Raw genomic sequence first — 14,246 nt, 5'->3', positions numbered from 1 at the left:
GCTCACAGTTCTTGAGGCTAGGAGTCCCAGATCAAGGCAGGTTTGGTTTCTCCTGAGGCCTCTCTCCTTGGCTTACAGACGGCCACCTCCCTGCTGTGTCCTCAAGTGGCCCTTCCTCTGTCTGTGCACCCCCGGTGTCTCTGTGTGTGTCCAGATTTCCTCCTTTTATAACATCAGTCAGACTGGGTGGGATCCTGCTCTAATGGCCCTATTTTAACTTAGCCACATCTTTAAAGGCTCTGTCTCCCAATACATTCACATTCCGAGGTGCAGGGTCCTTCATGCTAAATGCTTACAGTGTTGGGGACAGACCTACACAAGGAAAAACCATTCTATTCAGAATGCCAGGAGCAACCCCTATGAGAAACACTGCTAAGATACTCAGGTATCTTATATTTGTCCCCATCTTGCTTCCTTTCATGTGTCACATCTAAGTCACACATTCAGAAAATCGGCCCAACCAATGCGTAAAATGTCTGAATTTTTTTTTTTTCCGATCATAGATGCCGCCTCCGTGGACTTGGACGTGATCGATGTGCATGTTTTAGCAGACACTTTCAAACGCTATCTCCTGGACTTACCAAATCCTGTCATTCCAGTAGCCGTTTACAGTGAGATGGTTTCTTTAGCCCAAGGTTTGTCTCTTCCAAGAACCCCCTTGAACATAAGAGTGAGATGTGGGCGTGCTTGTAAACTCAAGTGCTGCATGTAAAGAGAGGTCTTTGGTAGGAATTGGCCCCACCTCCCCCCACACCGATCAGCACAAATTCCCTCCCTTAACAGGGCAACCAGTAGAAGAACTAGGCTCTCGTTTGCTTAGGAAGGCCAGACACATGCTGAAATGGCTAATTGTTAACCTTTTATCGGGATTAACAAAGTTCACTATGTCAGTGAGGGCCTCCACATTTTAAGTACCAGATTCAGGGAACCAGGACCCAGTGAGTAGGGATGTCCCTGTCACCCTCCTTCAGTGGCCATTACATAATGAGCCGAAGGACGAGGACACTCTGTTTTAGGAGCTCCTGCTCAGTTAAAGTGCTCTGGGGACAGGAAGTTGTGGTTTGTAACCTTCAAAGTTAAAACCTGCGATGCTTATCAGATGCTCCTCCGGGTTAGCCAATCACGCTTGAAGCCGCTCAGTAGAAGGTAGAGCTCTGGCGGCGCACCCAGAACCTCTTGTGGTTTTGTACACCAAGAGCTTCTTGCATTTCCATCTGACTTGAGATTGCTACTTTCTCATAATGCCTTTTCTAACGAGAAGAGCAAATGTACCGTCCGCTCCTTCTGCTGCCTGTGTTTTAAATGACTCCTCTGTAGCTCGAACAGAAATTTTCAAGGTATTTATTCACTGATAGCTGGAAACGATCTCTCATTCTTTTTTTTTTTTTTCTTGCTTCACCCTTTTTTTTTAAAACCTGTAGAAGTGCAGAGCTCCGAAGAATACATCCAGCTGTTGAAAAAGCTCATTCGGTCGCCTAACATACCTCATCAGTATTGGCTCACGCTTCAGTATTTGCTGAAACATTTCTTCAAGCTCTTTCAAAGCTCCAGCAAAAACCTTCTGAATGCAAGAGTTCTCTCTGAACTTTTCAGCCCTCTGCTTTTCAGATTCCCAGCAGCCAGGTAAGTGAGAGAAGAGCACCTTGGACTTGGGGGTGGTGAGGGGAGTCCTAAGTCGGCTGGCCAGTAAACTGATTCTAAAGGTCCTGGTTGGCACATGCGTGGGCATACTGACCTCAGACACACTCACTTCATTGTGTATTAATGAAAATGAGTTTGTTGCTGGGGTAGAAGTTTCTAATGGAACTCTTTTTTTTTTTTTTTTTTTTTGGTAGCTCTGAGAATACTGAACACCTCATAAAAGTTATAGAAATTTTAATCTCGACCGAGTGGAATGAGCGACAGCCTGCACCAGGTAATGCCTTCTGAACATTTAAAATTCCCTTGTTTGGTTTTTAAGAGCCTGAAAAATGGTGGCTTTAAATCTCCAAAGTAATGTCAGTTTCTCATAGACTTGAGATCCGTAATAACGTCTTACCTTACGATTTAGAGAAAAACGGCTGGGTGGCAGCATATCTGGTCTGTATTATCTGGATTTCGATATTTGTGGATTTTACATGATCTGGGTTTTAGGTGAGGGGTTTTGGGAGCTCGCCCGCTCCCCTCAGCTCTGATGCTTCAAGTTGTTGCGTAAATTATGGAGTTCATTTTCACTGCTGGCGTTTTTGTTTTTCTTTCTAATACTTATTAAGTAGGGAACTTATAATTACTAGATAATTTAAAGTATTTTGGAATGTGTTTTTTGGAAGCAGGTGGGCTGAGAAATGTCTGTGAAAATAAACATTTTTAATAATGCGAGCAGTATGCAACCAGGGGTTCACTGCAGCAAGTTAAGAGTGAGCCAGACACTTCTTTGAAAGCAGGCGGGCGTTCAGTTAGCCATTTAACAGAGCAGGAAGTGTAGACTGTGTTAGCAGTGGATTTAATTTAAACCTATGTATGTTTCTTCTACTGTGGCAAGTCTAAGCAACCTGACTTTGCTGTGTGCCAGTTAAAATTTAGCTGGTCATTTAGAGTAGTGATTGGGGGCCTAGAACTGAAGTTTCAGGACTAGTAGAAGGTATGGTTCATAGTCTGCATTTATGCTTCGAATTTAATTAAAGCATCATGAATTGATTGCTTATTATACGTAATTCATGCAGATTATCAAATTTATCTCTATACTAGCAGGCAGTGGGGCCCCATTATCAGTCATGCAGTGAGAACTAAGTGGGGCTTTTTGTTTCAGGTGTTCCATAGCCAGGCTTGGTTGTTTGCATCTGGATGGGGCAGACAGAGAGCCAAGGGTCTAGACTGAAAACCTAGCTGTAGGGATTGAATAAAGGATGGGATAGGTAACCACTCATGATACAGGTATCAGGAGGGGCTTCTGTGGACAGACCCAAACTATGGTACCCACGGGTGAGAGAGGCAGCAGAAATAGTGCATAAAGCAAGCGTGGTCCATTCCAAATATTCCAAATCCCAGCAAGCAGGCGATGCACCAGGGCTACCCTGGATTGTAGGTCAACTGCATCGGAGAAGTCTGTCAACAGGTGCAGCCCAGGACTTTAGTCCTGGGCAGTGGCGGTTGGCCAAAAGGTTTCATCTCATGTGACTGCTCAGGTCACTCGATAGTGGGTTTTGGAGCTCTGTGCTGGTGTTCAGAGGCTGCCTTTGGGCTGAGTAGGAAGCAGTGCAGTGATAGCAGTACCCTGTGGGGAGGGACGGGGGCAGATGTGGACCGTGACTGCCCACTCCTGGCCTGATCACGCGGTGATGGGAAGGAAGAGTACTAGCAAGGACAGAACAGGGCCCTAAGCCAAAGGATTGAGCTGTGATCTCTCACTTCCTCTGGACTTATGTGTGGAGGACCTCTCAGACAGGGAGAGCTGGGTCTTGTTTGCAGGAAACGGGGGTCCTGGTCTTCTAGTGGTCATCCCTCTGGAGAGCGGAGACACGGAAGCTGAAAGCCAGGTTTGATAGATAAATTCACAAATGAATTTACCACATGGAGTTGAGAATTTCTGCTACACAGGGTGTAGCTGACTCAGTGGTGGAGTCTAAATTCACCTGCCTGGTGTGAACTGGTTAAACGTCTCAGTTTTAGCCAAATTCCAACCATCAAAAAATTCATCTGCAGCCGGTTTCATGATGCACCTTTAAAACTGCTTGACATATCTTCGACCCTCCATTCTTCTTGGTGTGCCAGGTTCAAAGGCGGATTAGTTCCATCAGCTCCATTGAGAATGAGAAATAAAGCCGTGAACATTTGCTGAAGTGTCCCAGAACACCTGCAGCCTCTTCCCAAAAAATTGCCTGCAAGTAATTTTTAAAGCCTAGTTTGAGCCACTTCCCCCTTTGTGTGATATCTCTTAGCTGTTTTGGAAATCACATGGGTCCTTTGGAATGGTGGCTTCAGCATCTGTCACTGGTGAAAATACACTACCCACCCCAGGACAGCGTCCTCCTCCTGATCTCCCATGTATTCAGGAGTGGCTCCAGTGCAGACGCTCGGCAGGATACCCTGAGTTAGAGAAATGGCTTCTGAGGCCTGGTAGGAATGCAGTGCTTTGGTGGAGTCAGTACCCTGGCACGTGCTAGTCCCTGAGGGCCAGGAAGCACACAACTACGCATCTCCAGGGAACGGTCGTAAATCATTGATTTGCCATAACTTTATTGTCGTGAATAGAAATGAGTGCTTGAATGATACTTCGGGGGTAGGGGAGAAGCAAGACTATTATGGGGCAAATAGACATCCTTTCTGGTTGTTTCCGGGTGGAACTTGAAATGGTAGGCAGAACTAATGATGTTTGAGGCAGCGTGTCAATTCACATAAAGACCCATTAGCACATAGTACGTAATTAAGTTCTAGGTGGGAGGGCGTGTACTGCAAGTATAAAAAGAACATGAGAGATGTGATTGGTGACGTTTCAGGGTAATTGAGTAGAAAGAAAAAGTTCACAGAAAAAAAGAGGACTTGAAATGGTCTTTGAAGAATAGGTACAGTTCCTCCAGGGGAAGGAGAAATAGCGTTTCTATTCAAGGAGTTTCAAAGATTTATTCAAAATAAATTGCAAAGGACAAAAATAACAGCTCGATATTTATCCTAGATTTGAAAAAGCAGTAAGCATTTTAAGTGACAGCATCGTGAAAAGCATCACTTTAGAGTTGAAGCATTGTCTGGCTCTTCATGTGTACCCGAAGAAACTGAAGCCCATAGAGGTGGCTGATGTCACCCCAGGTGTGTTGGAACCCGGTCTGCGGGAGGACCCGGCCCGGGACACCAGCCTCCTGTTCTTTCTGCTGCCGGGCTTTTGGAACCGTCGTGAGCAATGGGGTGGTTTTTAGTGTCCAGTCAAAAAGTCCTCTGAAGTTTCCAGCAAGTAATAAACTAAAAATAGGGGATATTTGCTCCTGTGGGTCACATACAGTGAAGAGCCCCAATGTCTTTTTTTTTTTTTTATAGCTTTGGGGATCAGGCTCAGAGTGGCTCCGCCCCTAGTGTGGTGGAAGTAACAGTGCGAGTCAGCTAGATCTGGGTTTGAACCCCAGCTCTTGCTACTTGCTTGCCGAGTTCGCCATCCAGTCACTCAGCCTTTGCATACTGGTGCGCTGGACCCTGCAGTGTGTCTCCAGTGCCTGTTCTAGTTTTCAGGGCCCTGCTGGAGCTGGCCTCACCCTCGGCTCCATCTCCTCAGGCCGCCATCCTGGTTAGTGCTGTCTGCATCCTACTAGGCCACTCTCCCTACAGACCCCATGTTTCTAGCCAGCAGATCCTGGCTTCTGGGAGCCTGGAGGGACTTTAACACAAATCTGAAAGAGACACTTACTGGGCAGTTGCTGCCCAGTTGGGTGCATTGCTTGGAGGGAGGAAGATGCCTTTATCTGATGCCCTGTGCTCTGTGTGTGGCTTAGTGAGTGGAAGGGCCTGGATTTCTGTACTAGTTCCCTCACCACCTTGCCCAGGTGCCTTTGTACAGTGCACGCAATGCACATCTGTACACAGCGCTACCCTCTTCATCTGCCCCCGAGGAGGTCCTCCCTGGCTTTATGTGCAGGTTTTGGACTCATTCGGTACATTCTATGTCCTTCAGCCCCTTCTCTTCTTACACTTAACTGTTCTAGAGTTCTCTGAATTTCATCTGCGCAGCTATGTGTCTCATAGACAAAGGCTTCTCCTTTCGAGCTCTTCCTAGCAGAGAACTGGGCACAGCATTATAATCATCCAAATGGAATTTGTTTTTATTCTTGGATAAAGTTCCCCACTTTCAAAGACCTCTCACACCAGCTCGCTGAATGTATCCAGTACACCTCGGAAGTAAGGTGTCTCCCCTAGAGGGAGGGAAACTAAGGTTTGAAAGGCAAAAGCGTAGGTAAGTTGTCAAAACTCGGTTGATAATTTGTGGCTCCCTTTGTTATGAAAAGTCTTCAGAATGTTTAAAGGTGAAGAGCAGACTTTCTTGAATCATCATGTGTTATGTTGGCCCTACTGATACTTAGGTAGCTCAAGTTGATTTCTATAGGGTAACTGAGGTCAAAGCAGGGGCCACTGTGAACAGGGGGTGCCTTTGAATGAAACCCATTATAAGTGTATTTACATATTTCAGATTTCATGGATATACTCAGAAATATTAATGTAGCATAATTGAAGTCTAATATTGCACCCTTAAGCCCAAAGGGAAAATAAACGATTCTTTCTCCCCCCTGCCCTTCTACACCTGTCAGAGTTAATTTTTAACCACTGGTGCATTGGAAAACATTCATCCTGAAGAGCCTGATTCATAAATCTTGTTTTAAATGCCCTGGGCTTGGTTCTCAACCAAGACTAAAGCAAGCACTAAGGTAGAGGGAAATGACTTTCAAAGAGTTTTACTTTTCTCTGATTTATTTTTTATTGGGTTTAAAATGTGGTCTGACATTAGAGGGTTCTTTCAAAGGTGAGAAATGAAACGTTGGGGGAAAAAATGCATGTGTTTAGATGGGTAGGAGTAAACAGAGGCAGACCATACTAGGTTTTGTCAAAAAATAGGAAGTTTTATTTGTGCTCTGAAAAGGGAGTTGAGGTTTTCAGGGCGCATGTACTGGAGGGAATAGCTCGGTTTTACTTTTGTTTTCATGGTGCAGCCTTCTCTTTCTCTCAAAGGACATCTGAGAAGGAAATTGCAGGGAAAGGGGTCCTTTTTTCTGCTAAGCAATGGGCACACCTTTTCAGGTACTTTGTATCAGTTTTGTGCACACATAAACCTGAGTTTAAACTCAAATGGACATTTTTCCTAGTGCAGGGTCACTAAGGGTGACCCTGGATGTGAAGAATTGGCATCATCCTGAAAGGACCTTCTGTCCTAAATTGTCTTAAGTGAAAATTATGAAGGGAGGCATTAATTTTACCCTTAAAAGAAGATTTTTGGTGTTTCTTTTTTTTTTCTGTCTTTTTTTTTTTAATGGGCTTTTGTTCATAAATCATGGCCCATGAACACATTTAAGAAGCTGTGCAGGATGAAAGCTGCTTGTAGATCATTCACTACCCGACAGTGATTGGCACATGTGAGATACGGTGTTCAGTCTGTAACTTTCAAACATGCTTTAATGATTAAGCAGCTTTTTTCCTGTTTAGATCCCACTTGGTGAGAGTTGAAATAGGACCTATTTGGGCCTCTGAAATGAGTTTTACACAACTTTTTGAGGAAAGGGAAAGCAGTAAGATTGTTCTGAAGAAGCTAGAAAGTAAAGTTAGTTTTCATTTGTCAGCCTTACAATGTGGTTGAGTCTTTGGTTTTCAGAAATTAAAATCCAAGTTTTCTTACGAGAGCTTAGCAGGCATATGAAAAATATTGCCTCAATTGTTATGACATCTGTGCATTTGATTTGTTAGTTGTTAGTGGATCATATAGATTAAGTGATGGTTGGGTAATTACGTTTATTTTGTGTGAAATTTTGGACATAGTGGGAGATGAAGGAAATTATGCAGGAAGTTGATTGTTTTCTCCCAAGCAGAAGGCACCGTTTCTGTTTAGCCAGCAGAGGGCTCCCTTTTTAAGCTAATAAAGAGCATGTGTATGTTTCAGTCAACTGAAATTGAATGGGAAAAGGCTCAGCTCACAGGGTGATACAGTGGAACCTCTGTGGTAGTGATTGTACATATTGTGAGAACTTCGAAGCAAAATTTTCAAATCTATTTTAAGACTTTATTTCTGTAAGTAGACAGTGTGCTGTTTCCCAGTGGATCATCTTCTTCTGAAATGGAAACTAGACTATCGGACTAGAGAGCCTTTTACTCTTAGGTTTTGACATGACACATCATGTGAATCCAGACAGGTATGCTTAAGGGACTGATGTTTCCAAGGTTTCTAGCTTTAGAAAGACTATTTTTAAGGAAGGGCAGGATTACACAGCTCAGGACACAATGGTATTGAAGTAACCCTATGTCTGAGCTGGCAGGAGCTGGGAGATGCACTCATAGACTGTTTTTTTCCCCATTGGAAAAGGAAGTGTTTCGTATTATAGCAATCACACCAAAGGAGAGTTTGTAAAAATCATGTGCGTTGTGAGTTTAGGATTAGCAGGACTTCCCAGATGTTCCAAGTACTCCTGAAGCTGGTTCCTGCCTATGTGGACTGTGTCCACACCTAGATCTTCTTTTATCACTGCATGTGACCTTTGGGTCACCTTTTCATACAGTCTGAGGGCATTTAGACAGAACCCAAGTTTCTTCAAAAGTAATTAGAAAGTAGCTTTTTTTTTCTAATTAAGAGAAAAAAAAAAGGTTTCGTTGTAGGTGTGAATTTTTTTGCATGTGGCTTAAAAGAAATTAACTTCAGTTTCGCTTGTTAATTTTTACTTTCTCTGGCAGAGGGAAGTAAAGAGCAGGGCCAGTGGGTGGAGAAAAAGGAGTTTAGGACCGAACATCCGAAGGCTGCGTTTAGGTCCTCCTGCTGTAATCTTGTGCAAACCACTTCACTCTGGGTCAGAAGTGTGTGTGTGAAGCAAGAGGGAATTGCTTGACATGATCTATAAATTTTTTTCTTCTGATTTTAAAGCTAGTGATTCTGTGATTTTATGCTGGGCTAAGGTTCTTGGGATAATAGTAAAGTTATCTATGCTGATGTGAATGAAAATTTTCATAGGCCACATTTTAGGACTGTTGGCTACTATTGAAAGAACTAAGTCTGGCTTATTGCAACTTTCTCAAATAAAGGGAGAAAAATCCTCTAGAAAGGTGTGCCATTCTTGCCCTCCTGTCCTTGGCTCCATGTACCTTTTGCATGAACCTACTGCAGACATACCTTTTATGGCCATTTTTATGTGAGTGGAAACTGACTTCATAAAAATAGCCTCAGAATATAGTTTTTATCTCGGAGTGTATTTTCTATGCAGTGAGCCTGGTGTATGCAGGCGGAGATACCCTCCTGTTCCCTGGGAGCCTCCTCCTGCCCAATGTTTGTAAACCTGTTCCCGGCAGGGTGGCTCTCCTGTTACACCTGCGGGGCTGTCTGCTGGTGAGTGGGAGGAGGTGGACGAGGCACCGTGTTCTGGGCCGTTCGGAGAGAGGCTCAGGCCTTTACAAGCAAGGCTTTGATTCTATTTTTTGCTGAACTAGCTCAGCCACTTCCTGTGTTTGGCAGCGCATAGTGCCTCGCTTCACTGTGGCCACTTGAGCCCCGCGAGCCGGCGAGCGCGCCGCCACAGCCAGCTCGAGAGAGACTATTTTGGGTCCCCCGACAATGGCCTTCTCACTTCCTCGGCGGGGAGGAGGCCCCGGGCTGGCACTGGCCACTTGTTAGCCGATGACAACTTCGCCTTGGACTTGGGCTCCCCTCCCCCACCCGAAATCCCTAGCTCAGCAAATATTTGAACCTGCCCAAGTTAATCATGAAGCCGCGATCTTTATCTAAGAGGGACGTGCGGGCGCCCAGGCTCTTTCCCTCCCCGGCGCGGGCCCGGCGCGCAGCGGGCTTCTCCACGGGCGGCGGGCGCTGAGCGGCGCTGCTGCGGGCGGTGCGCGCCGTCCCTCCCGAGCCCCAGGGTCCTGCGCCGCCGCCGCGCCGGAGGGACCGCTTTGTGGATTTGCTTTTTGTTTTCTTTGTCGGAGACGGGCATTGCAAAGGGAAACCGTTGAAATGCATAACCTGCAAAGTAAGTTGTCTTTCATTTGTGCATTTCTCTGCCCCTTGGCTGTTTCAGTTTTTTTGGTACTTCTGTGAAAGGTTCATTTCTGCGGTGTGTCTTCCTGTGTGTGTGAGGGAGGGAGGGGGGCAGGGAGGGAGAGATAGCGCTGCCTGGGGAGGATAGCTGAGAGATTAGGGGAGACACTCCCCCATTTCCTCGAGGGGCACAATGCCGGGGAAAGATGGGGTTTCGGTTGGAAGTGGGGAAGGAGGTAATTAGTAAGTGCAGGTCTGGAAGGTGGTGCCTGGCCAGGCCTGGGAGAGACGTGTAAAGTCACCTGTCCTGCCCTCCTCCCTGGGTCTGTTGGCTACATGGGTTCCAGCAGCAGGACCGGTCTGCACCAAGTGCTCCCAACAGGCATGGGGTAGCCCTCTGTCGGGCTGTCACGGTGTCCACACTGCTGGGAGGACTCGTCTCCTGTCCTTTGGGGGGAGGGTCAACATTTCTATTAAACTCAGGATTTTTTTTCCCTGAATTTTATTATCTGAGGGCTACCCTGCCCCCTACCACCACTTTTACCGTTTTTCTTTGAATTTGCGTTTAGGTTTCCTTAAACCTTTAGGCAAAGAGAAAATGTGAGTGGGAGGGTAGAAGTTCAGTCTGCCTTCCTCCTTAATGGGAAAATGAATTAACTGGAAGAGAGACACGTGAACAGCCCTGAGAATGTCCTGCCTTTGCTCTGCTATTTCTATATATTTTATGATTCCAAATTTGACAGAAAGTCTAAGAATAAATTTCACGGGCTTCTGTGTTCTTTATTTAAATTGTCATAGAAATATGTGGCAGGCACATGTACATACATCACAGAGCCCCCTGTCGTTTTTAAAATCAGCCACATTTACATGGGTGGAGGGGAACCTTTTCTCCCTTCCTCTCCTCTCGTGATAGAAGAACTAACATTAATTTAGATTTATAGGGGAATTGATTTCCTTACATTAAATAGTGCTAAGAAGGAATATTTGTCCCCTAAGGGGGGGGGCATTTGAGATGGAGGGGAAAAATGACCCCCCCCCAAAGTGATTACATCACCCACCCCCTTCAAGTAGTGTTAGTAAAATAAATCTGAGGATGGGGGTCATCAGTGAGAAATACTTTGCAAGGGTAACTGCCTGTCCTCTGCATTCTGATACATATATATGGCTCTTTTGGGGGGAATTTTCATTCCATATTCTGTCAAGTCTAGTTTTAACTTAACAGTGTTTAATATAGATTTTTGCCTATACCTTTTCTTTTAATTGTGCTTGCTAATGTAGTGCATTTGTGATAGTGTTTCATTTCTGAGTTTGCAGTGAATTATGGAGGACTGAAATTAAATAGCCAGGGCTCTTGATCCTTACTGCTTTTAATAATGTGGGAGGCATTTTAGGACTGTAAAATATATCTTAAGTATACCATTTTGATGCCTTTTTAAGATTTTTAAACCAAGAAATGACCAGGGTATCTGTAAATCCAGATGCACTGGGGAAGAGAAAAAAAAAAAAAAAAGCTACGTGCTGCAGCGTATCAGCTTTTGTCAACCTGCCAACAGCAGCGCTCACCATGCTGCAAGGAGCAATAAAAAAGGAATTAGAAAACTCACGGCTAGAGAAGAACAGTCAAATTAAACACCTTTTGAAACGATGAGCATGTATACATTGCGGTTCTTTAAAACGTAGGTTCTCCGTGAGGTCGGGGCTGTGGTAAGGCTGGTAGAGAAGAGAAGTGATGAAGCAGGAGTGGTCTGGTGACATTTTTCTGACTTGATTGGCTGGGCTGTGTGATGTAATAGGTTACAGTGCAGCCCCTTATAGGTTTTAAAATGAATTCCAAGACACCATTACAAAGAAAGCCGGACTCTTTTCTTATAACTGAGCTCAGCCAAGGAAACTCTCGCACAAATGTACAACACTGTTTGGAATATGGAAGAGCTGGATTTAGACTATGCTAAGACAGATATAAATTGTGGCACAGACTTGATGTTTTATATAGAAATGGATCCACCAGGTAATACTGCAGTATTCTTGTAGAAAACTAGTTAATTTTGTGGCATTTAATTTTTTTTGACAACTACTGGTAACAGATCCTCTTCGGACTTCTGTTTTTATTAATTTGTTCGAATTTAAGAATGAGTTTGCTCATAGCGTGAAAATGAAACAAATTGTTTGACTGCCTGTGGAAGGAAGCAGGTCAGGCTGGGGGGGGTGGGTAAATGCTTACTCGTAGTTGAATGGATAGAAACTCACTTCCAGTTTTTCACTGGTACCTTTTGTTAATTGAGGTCGTTTGCTGTTTGGGGTTATACTGTTGTATATCGTTCCTTGAATTAAAAGGATGCACCCTCGGTGCTGCTTTTCTCTGCTGAAAGCGGGTGCGCACAGTGTGGTACTTCAGACAGCATGTCAAGTGTAGCAGTGACTGCAACTCAGTTCTGGGTGCCCTGAAACTGTTCTTAATCAGATGTTGAGACTTTGCCTGCTCTCTTATATTAAAATACTAGAATGAGAAAAGAAGTTGGCTTTCCATTATTTAGTCCCTGTCTGTATGAAGTATTCCTGATAGACTCCTGAAATAATTTTTGCTTAAAACAGTAACAGTGCTTTATAACTTATGACTTAGGTCTCGGATGTTGAGCCAAATTCTATTTTGCTTTCTGAATTTTTATTCCCATGTTAGCCTTTCTCCCAATTAAGAAATTCAGAAACCCTGCCGTCTCTATTTGTCACTAGTTGGTATATGAATACTGATTTGACATTGAGGAAGAGGGATATGGTTTTTTAGTCAGTCTTGGCATAATACAAAGCCCAGTTATCCAAGAGAATTATTAACATGAATACTAAGATTTAGGTCACAGATGAGTTTCTTAAAGTGGCTTTTGGCAGAACCATGAGGGGAAACCCAGTTCCTCCTCTTAAAACATTGCTGTAGATGGGCTTTTTTTTTTTTTACCGCATGAACATTTGTGGAGGGCAGGAACCAAATTTGTCTTTTATAATTAAATAAGAGGAGGAAATTAAAACCAATCCATGTGATTCCTCCTGTGATTCTGTTCGTAGTTTCTTTAGAGAGATTTGACCAGATATGAAACTTTAATACTGCTTGAGCCTAGAGGTAGAAAATGTTGTAACTCTGGTTTTACTTTGAAATTCATTCACATGGCTAGCCCATTTTATTTGTTGGTCTCTAAGCTCTTTTTTAAAATTTTGATCTGTAGGCTGAAAGACTTCTGATTTTTTTTTGTTTTTTTTTAAGAAAAGTTTCATGGAATTGTGCATTATTGCTATATTTCATAGTTAATATCTTTTCTGCATGAAAATGTTTAAAAAATATTAAAGAAACTGAAGTCTAATTTTAAATGTTTAGTTGGGATTGCAAAAACTTTTTCCTTCTCCTTAATCTACAGCACTGCCTCCTAAACCACCAAAACCCACTACTGTAGCCAACAACGGTATGAATAACAATATGTCCTTACAAGATGCTGAATGGTACTGGGGCGATATCTCGAGGTAAGGCTATAGAAACTCCTGAGTTTTCACTAGAGACAGGGAGTTTTAGATGAATAGAAAGAAAAGCAAAAGCACCAGCTTGCTAAGTTCCATTTTTAGGATCTCATCCAACATAAGCATGAAGCATAGTTGGTTCCCTTCCAAAGAAGACCAGAGAAGTCACTGAGCACCAGGGAACTGTGGGTACTGGATGCCACAGGAAATTAAATCCCCGTAAAGTTTCATTATTGACAGAGATGTCAGGGAAGCAGCAGGGTGCAGTGGACTCCCTAAAGGCAGAGTGTGAAGTCACTTTCTCTATTAGATAGAAATGCCAAGAATTAGTGTTACTATCTATCTTAACACGTAGTAAATTTTGAGTCTAAGCTGCTGCTTTTTTAAGGGGAGTGAAGAGTTGGGTGGAAACCTTTTTGGGATCATGACTTTTCAGTGCTGATTTGTCATGTGGTTCAGGAATCACCAAACTGCACCTCTTGGGGAGTGAAGGAAATTATGGTGGTTTCTTGGGTGCATACATCTATCAAAATTTATCAAATTGTACATCTGAAAAAATGTGTAGTTTACTGTACGGAACCATACCACAGTAAAGATGTTAAAGAAAATAAATCACCCAATTCCTCAAGGTAAGCATTGTCTTCTCATGGTCTTTCCACTGCAGGGAAGAAGTGAATGAAAAACTTCGAGATACAGCCGACGGGACCTTTTTGGTACGAGACGCGTCTACTAAAATGCATGGTGATTATACTCTTACACTAAGGTGAGTGAGGGAGGGCAGGCAGCTAAAATTGGACTGTTCAAGGTGATGATGAAACATTTTTTAAAGAGGCTTCTAATGCCATTATTTTTTGTATTGCATTTACAGGAAAGGAGGAAATAACAAATTAATCAAAATATTTCACCGAGATGGGAAATATGGCTTCTCTGACCCATTAACCTTCAATTCTGTGGTTGAACTAATAAACCACTACCGGAATGAATCTCTAGCTCAGTATAATCCCAAACTGGATGTGAAATTACTGTATCCAGTATCCAAATACCAACAGGTAATCAAGTAGTC

At 43.6% G+C, this 14,246-nt stretch overlaps 1 protein-coding gene across 6 annotated transcripts in view; it reads left to right on the top strand.

The window, feature by feature from the left end:
* Nucleotides 1-14,246, top strand: part of PIK3R1 (phosphoinositide-3-kinase regulatory subunit 1) — a 562,158-nt gene that overhangs the window by 540,245 nt on the left and 7,667 nt on the right. For 4 of the 6 annotated variants that reach the window (XM_072958567.1, XM_072958568.1, XM_006197540.4 and 1 more), the window contains 6 exons: nt 504-635; nt 1,422-1,623; nt 1,836-1,915; nt 13,087-13,189; nt 13,848-13,946; nt 14,052-14,232. In XM_072958567.1, coding sequence (XP_072814668.1) covers nt 504-635; nt 1,422-1,623; nt 1,836-1,915; nt 13,087-13,189; nt 13,848-13,946; nt 14,052-14,232 — 797 coding nt within the window. Of the gene's footprint in view, nt 1-503; nt 636-1,421; nt 1,624-1,835; nt 1,916-9,150; nt 9,675-11,519; nt 11,691-13,086; nt 13,190-13,847; nt 13,947-14,051; nt 14,233-14,246 lie in introns of those variants that run through there. The other 2 variants (XM_006197542.4, XM_006197541.4) reach the window with 2 other exon arrangements.

This window comes from Vicugna pacos, chromosome 3 (assembly GCF_048564905.1).
Source record: "Vicugna pacos chromosome 3, VicPac4, whole genome shotgun sequence".
Taxonomy (NCBI): Eukaryota; Metazoa; Chordata; class Mammalia; order Artiodactyla; family Camelidae; genus Vicugna; species Vicugna pacos.
Note: the sequence above shows the minus strand (reverse complement) of the source record. Positions and strands in the feature narration are given on the sequence as shown.